Here is a 19968-nt window from a genome sequence, read left to right as displayed (position 1 = left end):
TTGAGGCATCTGGGATAGAATGGACCGATTGGGCTGAAGGGCCTGTGCCCATGCTGGGCATCGTTCTGACACAAATACTACCTTTATATCTGTAGATGAGTGAAATCCCTCGACAGTCCTATCCTGTGTTCTATGATTGATATTGTTGTGTGTTGCACTGACTGGGCTCCTTCCCGCAACCTTGCCTACACACCAACAACCACACGTCCACCCCCACCACCCCAGGAATAAGGTCCAGACTCAGTAAACGTTGTGCTTACACTCGGCGGCCACTTTATTAGATACGAATGTACACCAGTTTGTTAATGCAAATATCTAATCAGCCAATCATGTGGCAGCAACTCAATGTATAAAAGCACGCAGACGTGGCCAAGAGGTTCAGTTTCTTTGTACAGAAAAATCAGAATGGGGAAGTAATGTGATCTAAGTGACTTTGACCGTGGAATGATTGTTGGTGCCAGATGGAGTGGTTTGAGTATCTCAGATACTGCGGATTTTCTGGGTCCACGGTTTACAGAGAATGGTGCAAAACACACAAAAACATTCGGTCAGTGGCAGCTCTGTGGGTGAAAACACCTTGTTAATGAGAGAGGTCAGACGAGAATGGCCAGACTGGTTCAAGCTGACAGGAAGGCGACAGTAACCACATGTTACAACAGAGGTGTGCAGAAGAGCATCTCTGAATGCACAACACGTCAAATATTGAGGTGGACGGGCTACAGCAGCAGAAGACAATGAACATACACTCAGTGGCCATGTTATTAGGTACAGGAGGTACAAGTTGCAATATCCAGCTGGGCAAACAGTAGCAGGATCTGGCAGGTTGGCCCCTTCACTCCCCTCCTGTCCATCTGCGGAGGTGTGTTGACGAGGGCACCAGGCGGCATTCTGGTTCAGGGCCTCTGTTCCACCAGGGGGATTTGCGCTCCCGGTTCCGGGATCACATCCGCCTTTGGCGCCTTCCCCAGTCTCCACCTGCAAACAACCACAAGTCAGCAGTGTCACGAAATTCCTCCAACCTTGTTAACCCCAGGAACCTTGATTTCTCCAAGTTGTGGTTATTTTGTTTCTGTTCCTATTCCCATTTCTTCATTTCCCCACCCTGGCCTCTTAGCTCCTCTCTTCACCTGCTCACCTCCCCTGGTCTCCCTCCGCCTTATCCTTCTCCCATGGTCCACTCTCCTCTCCAATCAGATTCCTCCTTCTTCAGCCCGTTACCTTTCCAGCCTATCATCTCCCAGCTTCTTACTTCATCCCCTCTCCTCCACCTACCTGGCTTCACATTTCACCTTTCTAGTTTGTACTCGTTCCTCTTCGCCCCCACCTTCTTATTTTGGCTTCTTCCCCCTTCCTTTCCAGTCCTAATGACCCAAAACGCTGACTCTTTCTCCCTCTCCATGGATGCTGCCTGACCTGCTGAGCTCCTGCAGCATGTTGTGTGTGTTGCACTGGGTTTCCAGCAACTGCAGAATCTCTTGTGATTTAAAAAAAATTTTAACCCTGTTTCAGGTAAGATTCAGCATGATATCAAAAGTTTTGACCAACTGCTATAGAGTTTGGTCGAGGCACGACTGCGCAGGTGCGTGGACGTCAGCAAATTAGACCAGCGGGAAGAGGTTAAAAAGAAGACAGCTTTATAGAGTGGGTGTCAGAGTGGGAAGAGTCAGATTAGGAGGGCTTTGACTCAACGGGGCTTCGATGACAATGGGTCGAGGCGAGGTAAGTTACTTGTTAAGCATAGTAATAGTGAGTATGTCTGTGAGGCCAGTGTTCTGTACTGGGTGTCAGATGCGAGATGTCCGGGAGACTCCCGGCCTCCCGGACAGCCACATCTGCACCAGGGTCATTGAGCTGCAGCAAAGTATTCATGAAGTACCTCCGCTACCTCCTCCGACTCCGTGCACACGTTTCCACTATTGCAACTGATTGGTCTAATTCTCACACAGCTCATCCTCTTGCTCTTCACATACTCGTAGAATGCCTTGGGGTTTTCCTCAATCCTGCTCACTATGGCCTTCTCATGGCCCCTTCCAGCTCTCCTGATTTCATTCTTGAGCTCCTTCCTGGCTCCCTTGTAATTTTCTAGAGCTCTAACATCATCTAGTTTCTTGAACCTTTCATAAGCTTTTCTTTTCTTCTTAAGTAGATTTTCTACATCCTTTGTACACCATGGTTCTTCTACCCTACCATCCTTTCCCTGCATCAATGGAACATACCTAAGCAGAACAGCATACAGATGTTCCCTGAATATTTGCCACATTTCTGCCGTACATTTCCCTGAGAACATCTGCTTAAGAGCATCGTATTTTCCCCAACCCCAATTAAATGTTTTCCCAAATTGTCGGCACTTCTCCTTTCCAGTCCTATGGATGCTGTCTAAGTTGCATGCCATCTTGGTCAAAATTTCCCATCCACTACATAATGTACTGGTTGGGCACAGGAGTACATTCAGCCAGAGACTCATTCCACCGAGATGCAGCACATAGCGTCATAGGAAGTCATTCCTGCCCATGGCCATCAAACTTTACAACTCCTCCCTTGGAGGGTCAGACACCCTGAGCAAATAGGACTTATTTCCTGGCATAATTTACATATTATTATTTAACTATTTATGGTTTTATTACTATGATTTATTTATGGTGCAACTGTAACGAAAACCAATTTCCCCTGGGATCAATAAAGTATGACTATGACTAAAGGAGATAGAGTTGTGGTCACAACTCCAAAATGCTCTCCGACCGAGAGATCTGACATCTGACCAGGTTCATTTCCCAACAACAGATCAAGTTCAGCCTCTCATCTAGTTGTCTTATCTACATATTGCATCAGGAAACCTTCCTGAACACACCTAACAAACTCCACCCCATCTAAACCCCTTGCTCTATGGAGATGCCAGTCAATAATAAGGAAGTTAAAATAACCCACCACAGCAACCCTATTATTATTGCACCATTCCAGAATCTGCCTCCCTATCTGCTCCTCTACTATTGTCTCAGTTACTATTGGGTGTTTTCTATAGGCCCCCAGTAGAGTTATTGCCACCTTCCTGTTTCTGACTTCCACCCACAATGACTGAGTAGACAATCCCTACAATCCAACCATGAATTCCCCCTTTTCTGCAACCGTGATACTATCCCCGATTAGCAGTGTCACTCCCCCATCTCTTTCACCTCCCTCCCTGTCCTTTTTGAAACATCTAAAGCCCGGCGCACTCAGCAGCCATTCCTGCCCCTGAGACACCCAAGTCTCTGTAATGGCCACAACATCATAGTTCCATGTATTGATCCACGCTCTAAGTTCATCCACCAATTTATGATACTCCTTGCATTAAAACAGACACATCTCAAACCATCAGGCTGAGTGCATCTTTGCTCTATCATCTACTTATCCTTCCTCACAAACTCTCTACAAGCTCTCTCTACTTGAACGCCAACCTCCCCATCCTCTGCCTCTTCACTTCGGTTCCCATTCCCCTGCAAATCTAGCTTATACCCTCCCCAAAAGCATTAGCAAACCTGCCTCCCCGGATATTGGTTCCCCTCCAGTTCAGGTGCAGCCCGTCCCACTTGTCCAGGTCAGCCCTTCCCCATTAAAGGTTCCAAGGATCCAAGAACTTGAAACCCTGCCCCCTGCACCACCTCCTCAGCCACTCATTCATCTGCACAACCTTCCTGTTCTGACCTTCCCTAGCTCGTGGCACCGGGAGTAATCCAGAGATTACAGCCTTGGGGGTCCTGCTCTTTAGCCTCCTCCTAAATTTACTGCGCAGAACCTCTACCCCTCTCCTGCCTATGTCATTGGTACCAACATGTACCACAACCTCCGGCTGCTCTCCCTCCCCTTCAAGAATATTCCCAGTGACAGCCTGGACCCTATCATCCAGGAGACAACACATTATCCTAGCATCTCTTTTGCTGCCGCAGAATCTCCTATCTGCCCCCTTAACTATCGTCTATCCCATATCCCCTATGACTATTGCTCTGCCTGACTTCACCCTACCCTTCTGAGGCTCAGAGCCAACCTCAGTGCTATTTGTCTGGCTGCTGCTGCCTTGCCCAGACAGGTCATCCTCCTCAGCAGTATCCTGTTGCTGAAGGGAATGGCCACAGGGGACTGACCATTGACTACCTTCACTGACTACTTTCTCTCTTTACCTTTCTCGGTGTTCATCAATCTACTCCTCGAATTCTGCACTCTGAGTGTAAACACCTGCTCAAACGTCTTATCTATCAATTGTTCTGCCTCCTGAATGATCCTTAGTTCACCCAACCCCAGCTCCTGCTCCTTAATGCTGTCTTTCAGAGGCTGGTGAATCTGTGGAGATCACTGTTACAGGTGGGTGTGGAGGCCAAGTCATTGGGTATATTAGAGCAGAGGTTGATGGGTTCTTTGTTAGTAAGGGTGTCGAAGGTTACAGGGAGAAGGCAAGAGATTGGGGTTAATGAATCAGCCATGATGAAATGGCAGAGCAGACTCGATGGGCCGAATGGCCTAATCTTGCTCCGCTGCCTTATGGGCTTGTAAGCCAAGTTCTAGAGTCGGTCAAACATGCTGACTGAGTTTACAACTCCCTCCACCTTATTTTAATCCTATGCAGTACCCCCCCATACCAGTTGCCCCTCCTGCCCTGCAGCCATCAGAATGCTCTCCACGGTGCATCTGCAGAAATTTGCGAGCGCTTAGGTGACATACCAAACCTTCTCAAACTCCTAATGACATATAGCGGCTGTCGTGCCTTCTTTGTAGGCACCTCGATACGTTGGGTCCAGGATGGGACCAGGCTCAACAAGTTTAAGTCCTGCTGCTGTCCATTACAAGTTTGTACGTTGTCCCTGTGGTCACGTGGGTTTCCGCCCAGGGCTCAGGTTTCCTCCCACATTCCAAAGGCATACAGGCGAGGGTTGGTGAGCTGTGGGCATGCTATGTTAACACCAGAAGTGTGGCGATATTTACGGGCTGCCCCCCCCCGCCCCCGCCTGACTGTTTTGGCCACATTTTTGGATGTACTGACGTGCAGACTATATCTCATTCAGAATTTGAGGAGATTTGGTTTGTCACCTAATGCACTGATCCTGATGTGACTGTGCAGTATGTATCTGTTGCAAATGGCTGTGGTATGTTGCTGTGGTCGAGGGAGCCAGTGGATTCAGTCCCACCCCCGACCCAACCAGCACTGCTCCCAAATCCCTGCCCTTCCCCCTGCCCGCCGACCCAGATCTGAAACCTCCCCCCCCCAGGCATTTCCCTTGGTCCACTTGTACCCCAGCTCAGCAGGAGATGAGGACATCCCACCTGTTCTCAACATCCTCGACTGTGTCCGGGAGCTGGGTGTTGAGGGTCTCCGGGAGACCGAAGGCCGATACTCCGGACAGAATGGCCATCCCGCCATAGATACTCATGGGCACGAAGGGGAGGTAGTCGCCGCTCAGCTTGACCATCGGTGCCACGATGGCGCCCACCCGAGCCATGGTGTTGGCCAAACCTACGCCCGTCTGCCTGCGGGGAGAGAAACGTCCGGAGTCAGTAGCGGTGGGCAAAGCTCCTCACGTCCCCACCTCCACATCGACAGCAAGGTCGTGGAGTCATCAGGCCTTTCTGTCCTCTAATCTGTACTAACCCATTTACAGTGTACAGGTTCTGCAGACGCTGGAAATCTTCTGGAGCAGAGGTTCCTCCCCTGGGGTCCAGGGACCCCTTGCTTAACGGCATTGCTCCATGGCAGACCGCTGGAGGAACTCAGCAGGTCAGGCAGCATCTACGGAAATGAATCAACAGTCAACACTTTGGGCTGAGACCCTTCTGAACACTGGAAAGGAGCCCCCATATCACAGTGAGCATCCATCTTAATTCAACTTCCCACTCCCATTCCGACATGTCGGTTCACGGCCTCCCCGGCTGTCATGATTAGCCCAAACTTTGGGTGGAGTAACACCTCATATTCCACTTGGGTAGCCTCCTATATTGATTACTCAAACTTCTAGCAATTTCTACTCCCTCTCTCGTCTCTTTTTCCATTTCCCATTCTGGTTTCCCTCTCACCCCTTCTCTTCTCCTTACCTGACCATCACTCCCTTTGGTGCCCTTCATCATTCCCATGGTCCGTTCTCCTCTCCAATCAGACTCCTCCTTCTTCAGCCCGTTATCTTTTCCACCTATCACCTCCCAGCTTCTTATTTCATCCCCTCCTTCCCCACCAACCCAATTTCTCCCTCACCTGTCACCTCCCAGCTTGTTCTTCTCTTTCACTTCCCCCCAACTTCTTATTCTGGCTTCTTGCCCCTTCCTTTCCAGTCCGGGTGAAGGGTCTCAGCCTGAAATGCCTTGCTTCTGGCAGCAACATAGCATGCTCAAAGCTTAACAACCCCAAACGTCTCGACAACTTTCAATTCCTTGCTCCAAATGTCTCATGTTCACCGAGAATGCTCAGTCCCTGTACACTTCTGTCCCCACCAAGAAGGGCTGGAAGCTCTCTGCTTCTTTCCCAACAAAAGACCCAACCAGTTCCCCTCCACAACCACCCTCCTCCATCCTGCCGAACTAGTCCTCGCCCTCAAAAGTTTCTCCTTTGGATCCTCTCACCTTCTCCAAACTCGAGGGGCAGCCACAAGCACCCACATGGGCCCCAGCTATGCCTGCCTTTCATTGGCTATATGATATGAACAGTCCATGTTCCAAGCCTTCCCTGTAATGCTTCCCAACTCTTCCTGCACTGCATTGGTGCTGATTCATGCACCCATGCTGAGCTCATCACCTTCATCAACTTTGCTTCCCTCTTCTACCCTGCCCTTAAATTTGCTTGGTCCGTATCTGACACCTCTCTCCACTTTCACAATCTCTCTGCCTCCATCTCTGGAGACAAACTGTCAGCTGACATCTACTGATTCCCACAGCTATCTTGACTCTATCTTTTCCCACCCTGTCTACTGTAAAAACGCTATTCCCTTTTCTCAGATCCTCCCTTTCTGCCACATCCTATTTCCAGGATGTGGCTATCCTTTCTGGGACATCAGAGATAACACTATAAGACATAGGAGCAGAATTAGGCCATCTGGCCCATTGAGTCTGCTCTGCCATTCAATCATGGCTGATCCTTTTTTTTTCTCCTCCTCAACCCCAGTTCCCAGCCTTCTCCCTGTAACCTTTGATGCCATGTCTAATCAGGAACCTATCAATCTCTGCCTTAAATACACCCAACAACCTGGCCTCCACAGCTACATGTGACAACATTCCATAAATTCACCACCCTTTGGCTAAAGAAATTTCTCCACATCTGTTTTGAAAGGGCGCCCCTCTATCCTGAGGCTGTGCCCTCCTGTCCTAGACTCCCCCACCATGGGAAACATGCTTTCCACATTCTAGGCCTTTCAACATTCAAAAGGTTTCAATGAGATCGTCCCTCATCCTGCTGAATTCCAGCGAGTACAGTCCCAGAGCCATCAAACATTCCTCATATGATAGCCCTTTCATTCCTGGAGTCATCCTTGTGACCCTCCTCTAAACTCTCTCCAATGCCAGCACATCTTTTCAAAGATGAGGAGCCCAAACCTATTCACAATGCTCAAGGTGAGGCCTCACAAATGCATATTAAAGCCTCAGCATCACATCCTTGCTCTTGTATTCTAGACCTCTTGAAATTAATGCTAACATGGCATTTGCCTTCCTCACCACCGACTCAACCTGCAAGTTAACCTTTAGGGTGTTCTGCACAAGGACTCCCAAGTCCCTTTGCATCTCAGATTTTTGGATTTTCTCCCCGTTTAGAAAATAGTCTGCACATTTATTTCTACTACCAAAGTGCATGTCCAAGCATTTTCCAACATAGTATTTCATTTGCCACTTTCTTGCCCATTCTCCTAACTTGTCCAAGTCCTTCTGCATCCTACGTGTTTCCTCAACACTACCTGCCCCTCCACCAATCTTCATATCATCTGCAAACTTGGCAACAAAACCATCTATTCCATCTTCTAAATCATTGATATACAGCATAAAAAGAAGCGGTCCCAACACAGACCCCTGCGGAAAACCACTAGTCACTGGCAGCTAACCAGAAAAGGATCCTTTTATTCCCACTCACTGCCTCCTACCAATCAGACAATGCTGTCACCATGCCAGTAGCTTTCCTGTAATACCATGGGCTCTTAACTTGTTAAGCAGCCTCATGTGTGGCACCTTGTCAAAGGCCTTCTGAAAGTCCAAATATACAACATCCACTGCATCCCCTTTATCTACCCTACTTGTAATCTCCTCAAAGAATTCCAGCAGGTTCATCAGGCAGGATTTTCCCTGAAGGGAACCATGCTGACTTTGTACTATCTTGTCCTGTGTCACCAAGTACTCCATCGCCTCGTCCTTAACAATTGACTCCAACATCTTCCCAACCACTGAGGTTAGGCTAACTGGTCTATAATTTTCTTTCTGCTGCCTTCCTCCTTTCTTAAAGAGTGGAGTGACATTTGCAATTTTCCAGTCCTCTTCCTTCACACACTACAACATCAGGCACACTGCTTGTGTCTTCCACAGTCAAGACTGATGCAAAATACTCATTTAGTTCATCAGCCATCTCCCTGTGCCCCATTATTATTTCTCCTGCCTCATCTTCTAGTGGTCCTATAAACACTCTCATTTCTCTTTTATTTTTAACATACTTGAAACAAAAACTTTTACTATCCACTTTGATATTATTTGCTAGCTCTCTTTCATATTTCATCTTTTCCCTTCTAATGATTTTTTTAGTTGCTCTCTATAGCTTTTTAAAAACTTCCCAATCCTCTATCTTCCCACTAATTTTTGATTTGTTGTCTACCATTTCTTTTGCTTTTACAATAGCCTTGACTTCCCTCATCAGCCATGGTTGTACTATTTTACCATTTGAATATTTCTTCATTTTTGGAATACATATGTCCTGCACCTTCCTCATTTTTCCCAGAAACACACACCATTGCTGCTCTGCTGACATCCCTGCCAGCAGCTCCTTCCAATTTACTTTGGCCAACTCCTCTCTCATACCACTGTAATTTCCCTTTCTCCACTGAAATACTGCTACGTCAGACTTTACTTTCTCCCTATCAAGTTTCAAGTTGAACTCAATCATATTGTGATCACTGGTTCCTAAGGTTCTCTTTACCTTAAGTTCTCTAATCACTTCCAGTTCATTACATAACACCCAATCCAATATAGCTGATCTCCTAGTAGGCTCAACGACAAACTGGTCTGAAAAGGAGGCAGAGCTAAGTCGTTATGGTGCCCAAAGGCGACTCCTCTGCTTGCATCTTTGAAAACAGTTCTATTTCCATTTTTAATATCTCTATTTTTCCCTTTCTGGGCTCTCTTGAAGACCCTGACCTGGAGTTACACGCTGCCTACGGTTCTTTGCGGGAATAGGACCCGCTCTCGGGGTGTCATGACGGGCCGCTATTTGGCATGCCAAAGGCTTGGCCTAAGATTTTGGCATGGATTCAGAAGCCTGGGATCTCGAGGAACTGGAGACGGGCGGATCAAGGGTTGGTGTCGCCACAGGAGACCCGTGTGTCGTTGGGGGAGTTGGAACATGTGCTGTGTGTCTGGGGACCCAGGATCTTTGCGACGTAACGGACTTTTAACATCGTAAACCAGCGAGTTGTTCATCATCTCTCCCGCTGGTTGGAAAATGGAGTCACCTCTTTCTCCCTTGTTAGGAGAGAGAGAGCCTACAGCATGTGGAATTATCGGGTGAACAATGTAGTCTCTGGGGTGACTGCAAGTCTGTGTCTTTGCTATTGCTTTGCTCACGTTTGAGTGCTGGTAGCGGGTGTGCTTTATTTTTGCCGGTGGGGGGAGGGGGATTGTTGCCCGCCGCCACTTATGCGAGGGAGGGAGGGGAGAGCTGGGGAGGGGGGACTTTGGGGTTCTAACATTTAACTGTCATTCATTCTTTGGAGGCACCCCTCTGTTTTCGTGGATGTTTGCAAAGAAAAAGAATTTCAGGATGTATATTGTATACATTTCTCTGACATTAAATGTGCCTTTGAAACCTTTGAAAGCCATCTCTTAGGCATTCAACAAACCCGCTCTCTTGAGATCCATTACCAACCTGATTTTCCCAATCGACCTGCGTGTTAAAATCTCCCATGACTACCATAACATTGCCCCTTTGACTCGCCTTTTCTATTTCCTGTTGTAATCTGTGGTCCATCTCCCAGCCACTGTTGAGAGGCCTGTATATAACTACCATCAGGGTCCTCTTACCCTTGCAGTTTCTTAACTCAACCCACAAAGATTCAACATCCTCCGATCCTATGTCACATCTTTCTACTGCTTTGATGCCATTCCTTACCAGTAGAGCCACACCACCCTCTCTGTTGACCTTCCTATCCCTCTGATACAACGTGTAACCTTGGACATTCAGCTCCCAACTACAACCATCCTTCAGCCACGATTCAGTGATGGCCACAACATCATACCTGACAATCTGTAATCGTGCAACAAGATCGTCCACCTTTTTTCTTATACTACACGCATTTAGATACAGCACCCTGAGTACCGTATTTGCTATCCTTTCTGATTCTGCATCCCTAATGATTTGATACTCAGCCTGCTGGCTGCAATTATGTTCTATCATCTGCCTGTCCTTCCTGACAATCTGAATGTATGCTATCTTTACTTTTTCTCTATCTGTCCTATCCTGAGTCCCTTCACGCTGGTTCCGACCCCTCTGCCAAATCAGTTTTTTTTTTAAATACTTTATTTTCAAAATTTTCGAAAAAAACAATGAAATCAACAAGAACATACCAGCTCAGACCCAAATTAGTTTAAACCCTCTCCAACAGCTCTAACAAAACTGCCTGCGGGAATATTGCTCCCCTCTAGTTCAGGTGCAACCCGTAACTTTTGAACGGGTCATACCTCCTCCAGAAGAGATCCCAATGACCCAAGAACCTGAAGCCCTGCCCCCTGCACCAGCATTAATCTGCCAAATCATCCTGTTTCTACCCTCACTGGCACGTGGCACAGGCAACAATCCAGAAATTACTACCCGGGAGGTCCTGCTTCTCAGTTTTCTACCGAGCTCTCTAAATTCTCTTTTCAGGACCTCTTTGCTTTTCCTTCCTATGTCATTGGTACCAATATGTACCAAGGCATCTATCTCCCTCTCCAAAATGTTGTGGACGCGATTTGAGACATCCCTGACCCTGGCACCTGGGAGGCAACAAACCATCTGGGTGTCCCGTGCACATCCAAAATCTCCTGTCTGTTTCCCTCACTATCGAGTCTCCTATCACTACTGCTCCCTTCTTCTCTCTCTTTCCCTTCTGCACCACGGACCCATGCTCCGTGCCTGTAACCCGGTTGCTGTGACATTCTCTCGGGAGGTCATCCCCCACAAAAATATCCAAAGCACTATACTTGCTTTTGAGGGGAATGGCCACAGGGGTGCTCTGCTCTAACCGCCTATTTCCGTTTCTCCTGACGGTCACCCAGTAACTCGCCTCCTGCAACTTCGGGGTGACTACTTCCCTGTAACTGATCTCCTCACTCTCCCGTACAAACTGATCCCTAACACGGTCTTCAAGGAGCTGCAGCTGGATGCACTTCACGCAGATGTAGTTCCCCGGGAGACTCTGGGTCTCCCAGTTCTACAACATCCTGCACGAAGAGCACACCACAGTCATTTAAATTGTTCAGTAAGAGAGAAAAGAAAACAAAAAAAGGAAACCTTAACAGACGCTTTACACAGAGCCGACGCCTCTTCTGAGCCGAAGCCTTTTTGAGCCAAAGCCTGACGCTTCTACTCTTGCCACTGGCCTACTCCCGACAATGGCCGCTCCACTTATCCCGTATGTACTTTTATTTGGTTCGTAGAGCTCTGCTGATGCCGCTGATAGGCGCCATACAATGGACAAATGCCAGCAAAGCTCTCCTTTTAAATAATCGCCGCCGACCTGCGAGAAGCACCTCTTCCCAGAGCTCTGTTGATGCCGCTGATAGGCCCCGTACAATATGTCCTCCTTCTTCAAAGAACTGGGTTTCCTTTCCTCCACCATTGATGCTGCCCTCACCCGTATCTCCTCCACATCCCGAAATGTGCTCACCCCATCTTCCTGCCGCCTTAACAGGGAGAGAATTCCTCTCGTCCTCACCTACCATCCCATGAGATTCCACATCCAACACAACATTCTCCACAACTTCCGCTCTCCAAAGGGATCCCATCACCAATCACATCTTTGCCTCCTCTCCCCCCCCACCCCGCTTTCCGCAGGATCACTCTGTCTGCAATTCCCTTGCCCATTCGTCCTTCTCCACGAACCTCCCACCCAGCACTTATCCCTGTAAGCAACAGGAAGGCTACGCCTGCCCAAACACCTCCATTCACGGCCCCAAACAGCCTCTTCAGGCGAGGCAACACTTCACCTGCGGATCCGCTGGGGCCGTCTAACGTGCCCGCTGTTCCAACGGCTTCCTCTACATTGCTGAGACCTGACATGAATTGGGGGACCGCTTTGTCGAACACCTCTGTCCCATCCACCAAAATCAGAGTCCTGTTCCTGTTGCGACACGTTGCCCCATGGACTCCACTTGTGCCAAGATGAGGCCATTCTCAGAGTGGTGGAGGAACACCTCATATTCCGTCTGGGTACCCTCCATCTGGCATGGATATCGATTTCTCCTTCCAATATATTCCCCTCCATCTTCCCTCTTCTATTCCCCATGCTGTCCTCTTACCCCTTCTCACCTGCCTATCGCCTCCCCATGGTCCTCTCTCCTCTCCTATCAGATTCCTTTCTCACCAGCCCTCTACCTTTCCCACCCTCCTGGCCTCACCTATCATCTTCGAGCTAACTTTTTCCCTTCGCCCCACTTTTTTATTCCGCTGTCTCCCCCCTTTTCGTTGCAGTCCTGAAGAAGAGTGCTGGCCGAAATGTTGACTGTTTATGCATTTCCACAGACGCTGCCTGACCTGCTGAGTTCCTCCAGCATCTTGTGTGTTGCTCTGGATTTCCAAATATCGCCAGAATCTCTCGTGTTTAACCCTAAGCCACAAGGAAACCATAGAATGTGGGAGGAAACATAGAATGTGGGGGGAAACCGTACCATCCGGAAGAAACCCAGGTGAACGTACAAATTCCTTACAGGCAGCATTGGGAATTGAACCTGGGTCACTAATCACCGACACTGTAGAGCATTACACTGACCACTCTGCTACCACGCCACTATTCCTTCCACTCCCCCCAACTTCTGGCTTCATTCTCCTCCCTTTCCAGTCCTGATAAGACCAGAAGACCATAAGACACAGGAGCAGAATTAAGCCATTCAGCCCATCGAGTCTGCTCCAGTATTCCGGGATGGCTAATCACACATCCACTCAACCCCATACACCTGCCTTCTCACCATATCCTTTGATCCCCTGACCGATCAGGAAACTATCAACTTCCGCCTTAAATATACCCATGGACTTGGCCTCCACCGCAGTCTGTGGCACAGCGTTCCACAGATTCACTGCTCTCTGGCTAAAAAAAATTCTCCTTACCTCTGTTCTAAACAGTCACCCCTCAATTTTGAGGCTGTGCCCTCTAGTTCTGGATACCCCCAGCATAGGAAACATCCTCTCCACATCCACCCTATCTAGTCCTTTCAATATTCGGTAGGTTTCATGAGATCCCCCAGCATTCTCCAGGCTGCATCACTGTCTGGTATGGAGGGGCTACTGCACAGGACCGAAAGAAGCTGCAGAGGGTTGTAAATTTAGTCGGCCCCGTCTTGGGTACTAGTCTACAAAGTACCCAGGATATCTTTAGGGAGCGGCATCTCAGAAAGGCAGCGTCCATTATTAAGGACCTCCAGCACCCAGGACATGCCCTTTTCTCACTGTTACCATCAGGTAGGAGATACAGAAACCCGAAGACACACACTCAGCGATTCAGGAACAGCTTCTTCCCCTCTGCCATCCGATTCCTAAATGGACATTGAACCCGTGAAAACTACCACACTTTTTAATATATTTTATTTCTATGTTTTTGCATGATTTTTAATCTATTCAGTACATATATATACTGTAATTGATTGATTATGATTATTTTAATTTTTCCTCTTCTATATTATGTATTGCATTGAACTGCTGCTGCTAAGTTAACAAATTTCACAACACAGATAATAAACCTGATTCTGATTCCGATAAATTCCAGTGAGTACAGGCCCAAAGCTGCCAAACCCTCCTCATATGTTAACCTCTTCAGTCCCAGAATCATCCTCGTGAACCTTCTCTGGATTCTCTCCAATCACAAGACATCCTTTCTGAGTTATGGGGCCCAAAACTGTTGACAATACTCCAAGTGTGGCCTGACTAGAGTTTTATAAAGCCTCAGCATTATCTCCTTGCTTTTACATTCTATTCCCCTTGAAATACTTTACTTTATTGTCGCCAAACAATTGATACTGGAGTGTACAATCATCACAGCGATATTTGATTCTGCGCTTTGCGCTTCCTGGATTACAAGATAAATGCCAACATTGCATTTGCCTTCTTTACCACTGACTCATCCTGTAAATTAACCTTCGGAGAGGCTTGCACAAGAACTCCTAAGTCTATCTGCACCTCTGATGTTTGAACCTTCTCCCCATATAGATAACAGTCCACACTATTGTTCCTTTTACCAAAATGCATCATACATTTCCCATCACTGTATTCCATCTGCCACTTTTTGCCCATGCTCCCTGCTGCAATCGCACAGCGTTCTCAGCACTACCTACCCTTCACCTATCTTCGTATCATCTGCAAACTTTGCCACAAAGCCATCAATTCCGTTATCTAAATCATCGACAAACGATGTGAAAAGTAGCGGTCCCAATACTGACCCCTGAGGAACACCACTAGTCACTGGCAGCAAAGCAGAAAAGGCCTCTTTTATTCCCACTCGCTGCCTCCTGCCAGGCAACCATTCCTTGATCTATACCAGTATCTTTCCTGTAAAGCCATAGGATTTTATCTTGTTAAGCAGCCTCATATGTGGCACCTTATCAAATGCCTTCTGAAAATCCAAGTTAATGACATCCACTGCCTCTCCTTTGTCCACCCTGCTTGTTACTTCCTCGAAGAACAGGTTTGTCAAGCAAGATCTCCCTTTACAGAAACTATGCTGACTTTGACATATTATCTTTAGTCTCCAAGTACCTTGAATATTAGACTTAATAATAGACTTCAACATTTTCCCAGCTATTGAATTTAGGCTAACTGGCCTATAGTTTCCTTTGTTTTGCCTTTCTCCCTTCTTAAAGAGTGGAGTGACATCTGGGACTGTATCAGAATCAACTGATTCTTGCAAGATCATGACCAATGCATCTGTTATCTCTTCAGCAACCTCTCTCAGGCCTCTAGGATGTCGTCCATATGGTCCAGCTGACTTATCCACCTTAAGACCTTTCAGTTTTCCTTGCACTTTTTCCTTTGTAATAGCAATGGCACTCACTCCTGCTCCCCGACACTCACAGACCTCTGGCACATTGGTAGCGTCATTCACATTGAAGACTGATGCAAAGTACCCATTAAGTTCATCTGCCATTTCTTTGTCCCCCATTAATACCTCACAAGCATCATTTTCCAGTGATCCAATATCAACTCTCACCTCCCTTTTACTCTTTACATAATTGGAAAAAAAAACTTATTTCAAGAGGAATAGAATAAAACAGCAAAGAGATAATGCTGAGCCTTTATAAGACACTAGTGAGGCCGCACTTAAGAGTATTGTCAACAGTTCTGGGCCCCATATCTCCGAAAGGATGTGTTGTCAGAATCAGAATCAGGTTTATTATCACCGGCATGTGACATGAAGCTTGTTAACTTAGAAGCAGCAGTTCAATGCAATATATAATCTAGCAGAGAAAAAATAATAATAAATAAACAAGTAAATAAATTACATATATTGAATAGATTTTTTAAAAAAGAGTGCAAAAGTAGAAATATGGTATATTTAAAAAAATGAGGTAGTATCCAAAGATTCAATGTCCATTTAGGAATCGGATGGCAGAGGGGAAGAAGCTGTTCCTGAATCGCTGAGTGTGTGCCTTCAGGCTCCTGTACCTCCTCCCTGATGGTAACGGTGAGAAAAGGGCATGCCCTGGGTACTGGAGGTCCTTAATAATGGATGCTGCCTTTCTGAGACACCGCTCTCTAAATATGTATTGGATACTTTGTAGGCTAGTACCCAAGGTGGAGCTAACTAAATTTACAACCTTCTGCAGCTTCTTTTGGTCCTGTGCAGTAGCCCCTCCATACCAGACAGTGATGCAGCCTGTCAGAATGCTCTCCATGGTACAACTATAGAAGTTTTTGAGTGTATTTGTTGACATGCCAAATCTCTTCAAACTCCTAATAAAGTACAGCCATTTTCTTTATAACTGCATCAATATGTTGGGTCCAGGTTAGATCTTGACACCGAGGAACTTGAAGCTGCTCTCTCTCTCCACTTCTGATCCCTCTATGAGGATTGGTATGTGTTCCTTCGTCTTATCCTTCCTGAAGTCCAAAATCAGCTCTTTCGTCTTACTGACGTTCAGTGCCAGGTTGTTGCTGTGGCACCACTCCACTAGTTGGCATATCTCACTCCTGTACACCCTCTCGTCACCACCTGAGATTCTACCAACGATGGTTGTATCGTCAGCAAATTTGTAGATGGTATTTGAGCTATGCCTAGCCACGCAGTCATGTGTATATAGAGAGTAGAGCAGTGGGCTAAGCACACACCCCTGAGGTGCATCAGTGTTGATCGTCAGTGAAGAGGATATGTTATCACCAATCCACACAGATTGTGGTCTTCTGGTTAGGAAGTTGAGGATCCAATTGCAGAGGGAGATACAGAGGCCCAGGTTCTGCAACTTCTCAATCAGGATTGTGGGAATGATGGTGTTAAATGCTGAGCTATAGTCGATGAACAGCATCCTGACGTAGGGGTTTGTGTTGTCCAGGTGGTCTAAAGCCGTGTGGAGAGCCATTGAGATTGCGACTGCCATTGACCTATTGTGATGATAAGAGGCAGGAGTTCAGTCTAGTCATGACCAACCTCTCAAAGCATTTCATCACTGTCAATGTGAGTGCTACCGGGCGATAGTCATTAAGGCAGCCCACATTATTCTTCTTAGGCACTGGTATAATTGTTGTCTTTTTGGAACAAGTGGGAACTTCCACCCGTAGCAGTGAGAGGTTGAAAATGTCTTTGAATACTCCCGCTAGTTGGTTGGCACAGGTTTTCAGAGCCTTACCAGGTACTCCATCGGGACCTTCCACCTTGCAAGGGTTCACTCTTTTTAAAGACAGTCTAACATCGGCCTCTGAGATGGACATCACAGGGTCATCAGGTGCAGCAGGGATCTTCACAGCTGTAGTTGTGTTCTCCCTTTCAAAGCGTAAATAGAAGGCATTGAGTTCATCTGGTAGTGAAGCATCGCTGCCATTCATGATATTGGGTTTAGCTTTGCAGGAAGTAATGTCTTGCAAACCCTGCCAGAGTTGCCGTGCATCCGATGTCGCCTCCAACCTCATTCGAAATTGTCTCTTTGCGCTTGAAATAGCCCTCCACAAATCATACCTGGTTTTCTGGTACAGGCCTGGGTTGCCAGACTTGAATGCCACAGATCCAGCCTTCAGCAGACAACGTACCTCCTGGTTCATCCACGGCTTTTGATTTGGGAATGTACAGTAAGTCTTTGTGGGCACACATTCATCCCCACAGGTTTTAATGAAGTCGGTAAAAACTGCAGCATACTCATCCAGATTCAAAGATGAATGCCTGAATACAGTCCAGTCCACCGATCCAAAGCAGTCCTGTAGGCGCTCCTGTGCTTCCCTTGTCCTTACTGCTGGTGCTGCAGTCTTCAGTCTCTGGGAGTAGAAGTACAGCTAGGTGATCAGACTTCCCAAAGTGAGGGTGTAGAATAGCATTCTTGATGGTGGTGTAGCAATGGCCCAGTGTGTTGTTTCCTCTGGTATTGCAAGTCATCTGTTGATGGTAGTTGCTTAATGATTTTTTCAGACTGGCCTGGTTAAAATCTCCCAAAACAAATGGAGACTCTCATTGGAGAGAGTCCAGAGGATGATTTGGGGAATGAAGGGGTTAACATATGCAGAGAGTTTGGCAGTACTCACTGAAATTTAGAAGAATGCAGGGGGATTTCATTGAAACCTACCTAATGATAAAAAAGGCTAGATAGGGTGGATGTTGAGTGGATGTTTCCAATGATGGAGGTATCCAGAACTAGAGGGCACAGCCTCAAAATTGAGGGGCAAGCTTTTAGAACAGAGGTAAGGAGGATTTTTTTTTTAGGCAAAGTGTAGTGAATCTGTGGAATGCTCTGCCACAGACTGCGGTGGAGGCCAAGTCTGTGGGTATATTTAGGGCAGAAGTTGATCATTTCCTGACTGGTCAGGGTATCAAAGGATATGGTGACAAGGCAGGTGCATGGGGTTGAGTGGGATCCGGGATCAGTCATGATGGAATGGCAGAGCAGAATCAATGGGCTGAATGGCCTAATTCTGCTCCTGTGTCATATGGTCTTATGCTCTACTCTGGTATGGTTCCAGAGGAATGGAAAATTGCAAATCGCATTCCACTTTTCATGAAGGAAGAGAGGCAGAAGAAAGGATACTGTAAACCCGTTAGTCTGACCTCAGTAGTTGGGATGATGATGGAGTCGATTGTTAAGGACATGGTTTCAGGGTACTTGGAGGCACATGATAAAATAGGCTATAGTCAGCATGGTTTTCTCAAGGGAAAATCTTGCCCGACAAATCTGTTGGAATCCTTTGAAGAAATAACAAGGAGGATAGACAAAGAACTGGTGGATTTTGTGTTCCTGGTTTTTCAGAAGACCTTTGACAAGGTGCCGCATATGAAGTTATATAACAGGTTGAGAGAGCATGGCATTACAGGAAAGACACTAGCATGGATAAAGCAGTGGCTAATTGGCAGGAGGCAGAGTGGGAATAAACAGATATTTTCTGGTTGGTTGCCGGTGACTAGAGGTGTTCCACAGAGGCCTGTGTTGGGTCCAATCCTTTTTACATTATATGTCAATGATTTGGATGACAGAATTGATTGCTTTGTCGCAAAGTTTGCGATAATACAAAGATAGGTGGAGGGGCAGGTAGTTTTGAGGAAGTAGAGAGGCAGCAGAAGGACTTAGGGACTTAGACAAGGAGGATGGGCAAAGAAGAGGCAGATGGAATACAGTGTTGGGAAGTGTATGGTCATGCACTTTGGTAGAAGGAACAAAGACGTGGTCTATTTTCTGTATGGAGAGGAAAATTGGAAATCAAAGGAGCAAAGGGACTTAGAAGTCCTTATGCAGGATTCCCTAAAGGTTAATTTGCAGGTTGAGTCTGTGGTGAAGAAGGCAAATGCAATGTTAGCATTAATTTCAATAGGACAAGAATATAAAAGCAAAGAAGTAAGGTTGAGACGTTCATGTTGGGGGGGGCTGGTGAGGCCTCACTTGGAGTTTTGTGAGTAGGTTTTGCCCCCTTATTTAAGAAAAGATGTGCTGACATTGGAGAGGGTTCAAAGGAGGTTCACAAAGATGATTCTGGGATTGAAAGGGTTATCATATGAGGAGCGTTTGATGGCTCTGGGCCTCTACTCCCTGGAATTCAGAAGAATGAGGGGTGAGCTCATTGAAACCTATCAAATGTTGAAAGGCCTCGATAGAGTGGATGTGGAGAGGATGTTTCCTGTGATCGGAGAGTCTCAGACCAGAGGACACAGCATCAGAATAGAGCGACGTACTTTTAGAATGGATATGAGGAAGATTTTCTTAAGCCAAGGGGCTGTGAACCTGTGGAATTCATTGCCACAGGCAGCTGTGGAGATCAAGGGTTTGAGTATACTTAAGGCAGAAGTTGATAGATTCTTCATTAGTTAGGGCACGAAGGGATATGGGGAGAAGGCAGGAGATTGTGGCCGACAGGAAAACAGATCAGCCATGATGAAATGGCAAAGCAGACTC

The 19968-nt window shown here is 46.8% G+C and overlaps 1 protein-coding gene across 5 annotated transcripts in view; it reads right to left on the bottom strand.

Moving 5' to 3' along the window:
• Positions 1 to 257: 257 nt before the first annotated feature.
• Positions 258 to 19968, bottom strand: part of LOC134339616 (solute carrier family 22 member 6-A-like) — a 77631-nt gene continuing 57920 nt past the window's right edge. For 4 of the 5 annotated variants that reach the window (XM_063036287.1, XM_063036290.1, XM_063036288.1 and 1 more), the window contains 2 exons: positions 5293 to 5496; positions 258 to 975 (listed from right to left, as the gene is read on the bottom strand). In XM_063036287.1, coding sequence (XP_062892357.1) covers positions 894 to 975; positions 5293 to 5496 — 286 coding nt within the window. In that variant the 3' untranslated portion in view covers positions 258 to 893. The remainder of the gene's footprint in view (positions 976 to 5292; positions 5497 to 19968) is intronic. The other variant, XM_063036289.1, reaches the window with a different exon arrangement.

The sequence above is a fragment of the Mobula hypostoma genome, chromosome 30, assembly GCF_963921235.1.
Source record: "Mobula hypostoma chromosome 30, sMobHyp1.1, whole genome shotgun sequence".
In the NCBI taxonomy this organism is placed as follows: domain Eukaryota; kingdom Metazoa; phylum Chordata; class Chondrichthyes; order Myliobatiformes; family Myliobatidae; genus Mobula; species Mobula hypostoma.
This window is presented reverse-complemented; position numbering and strand designations above follow the sequence as displayed.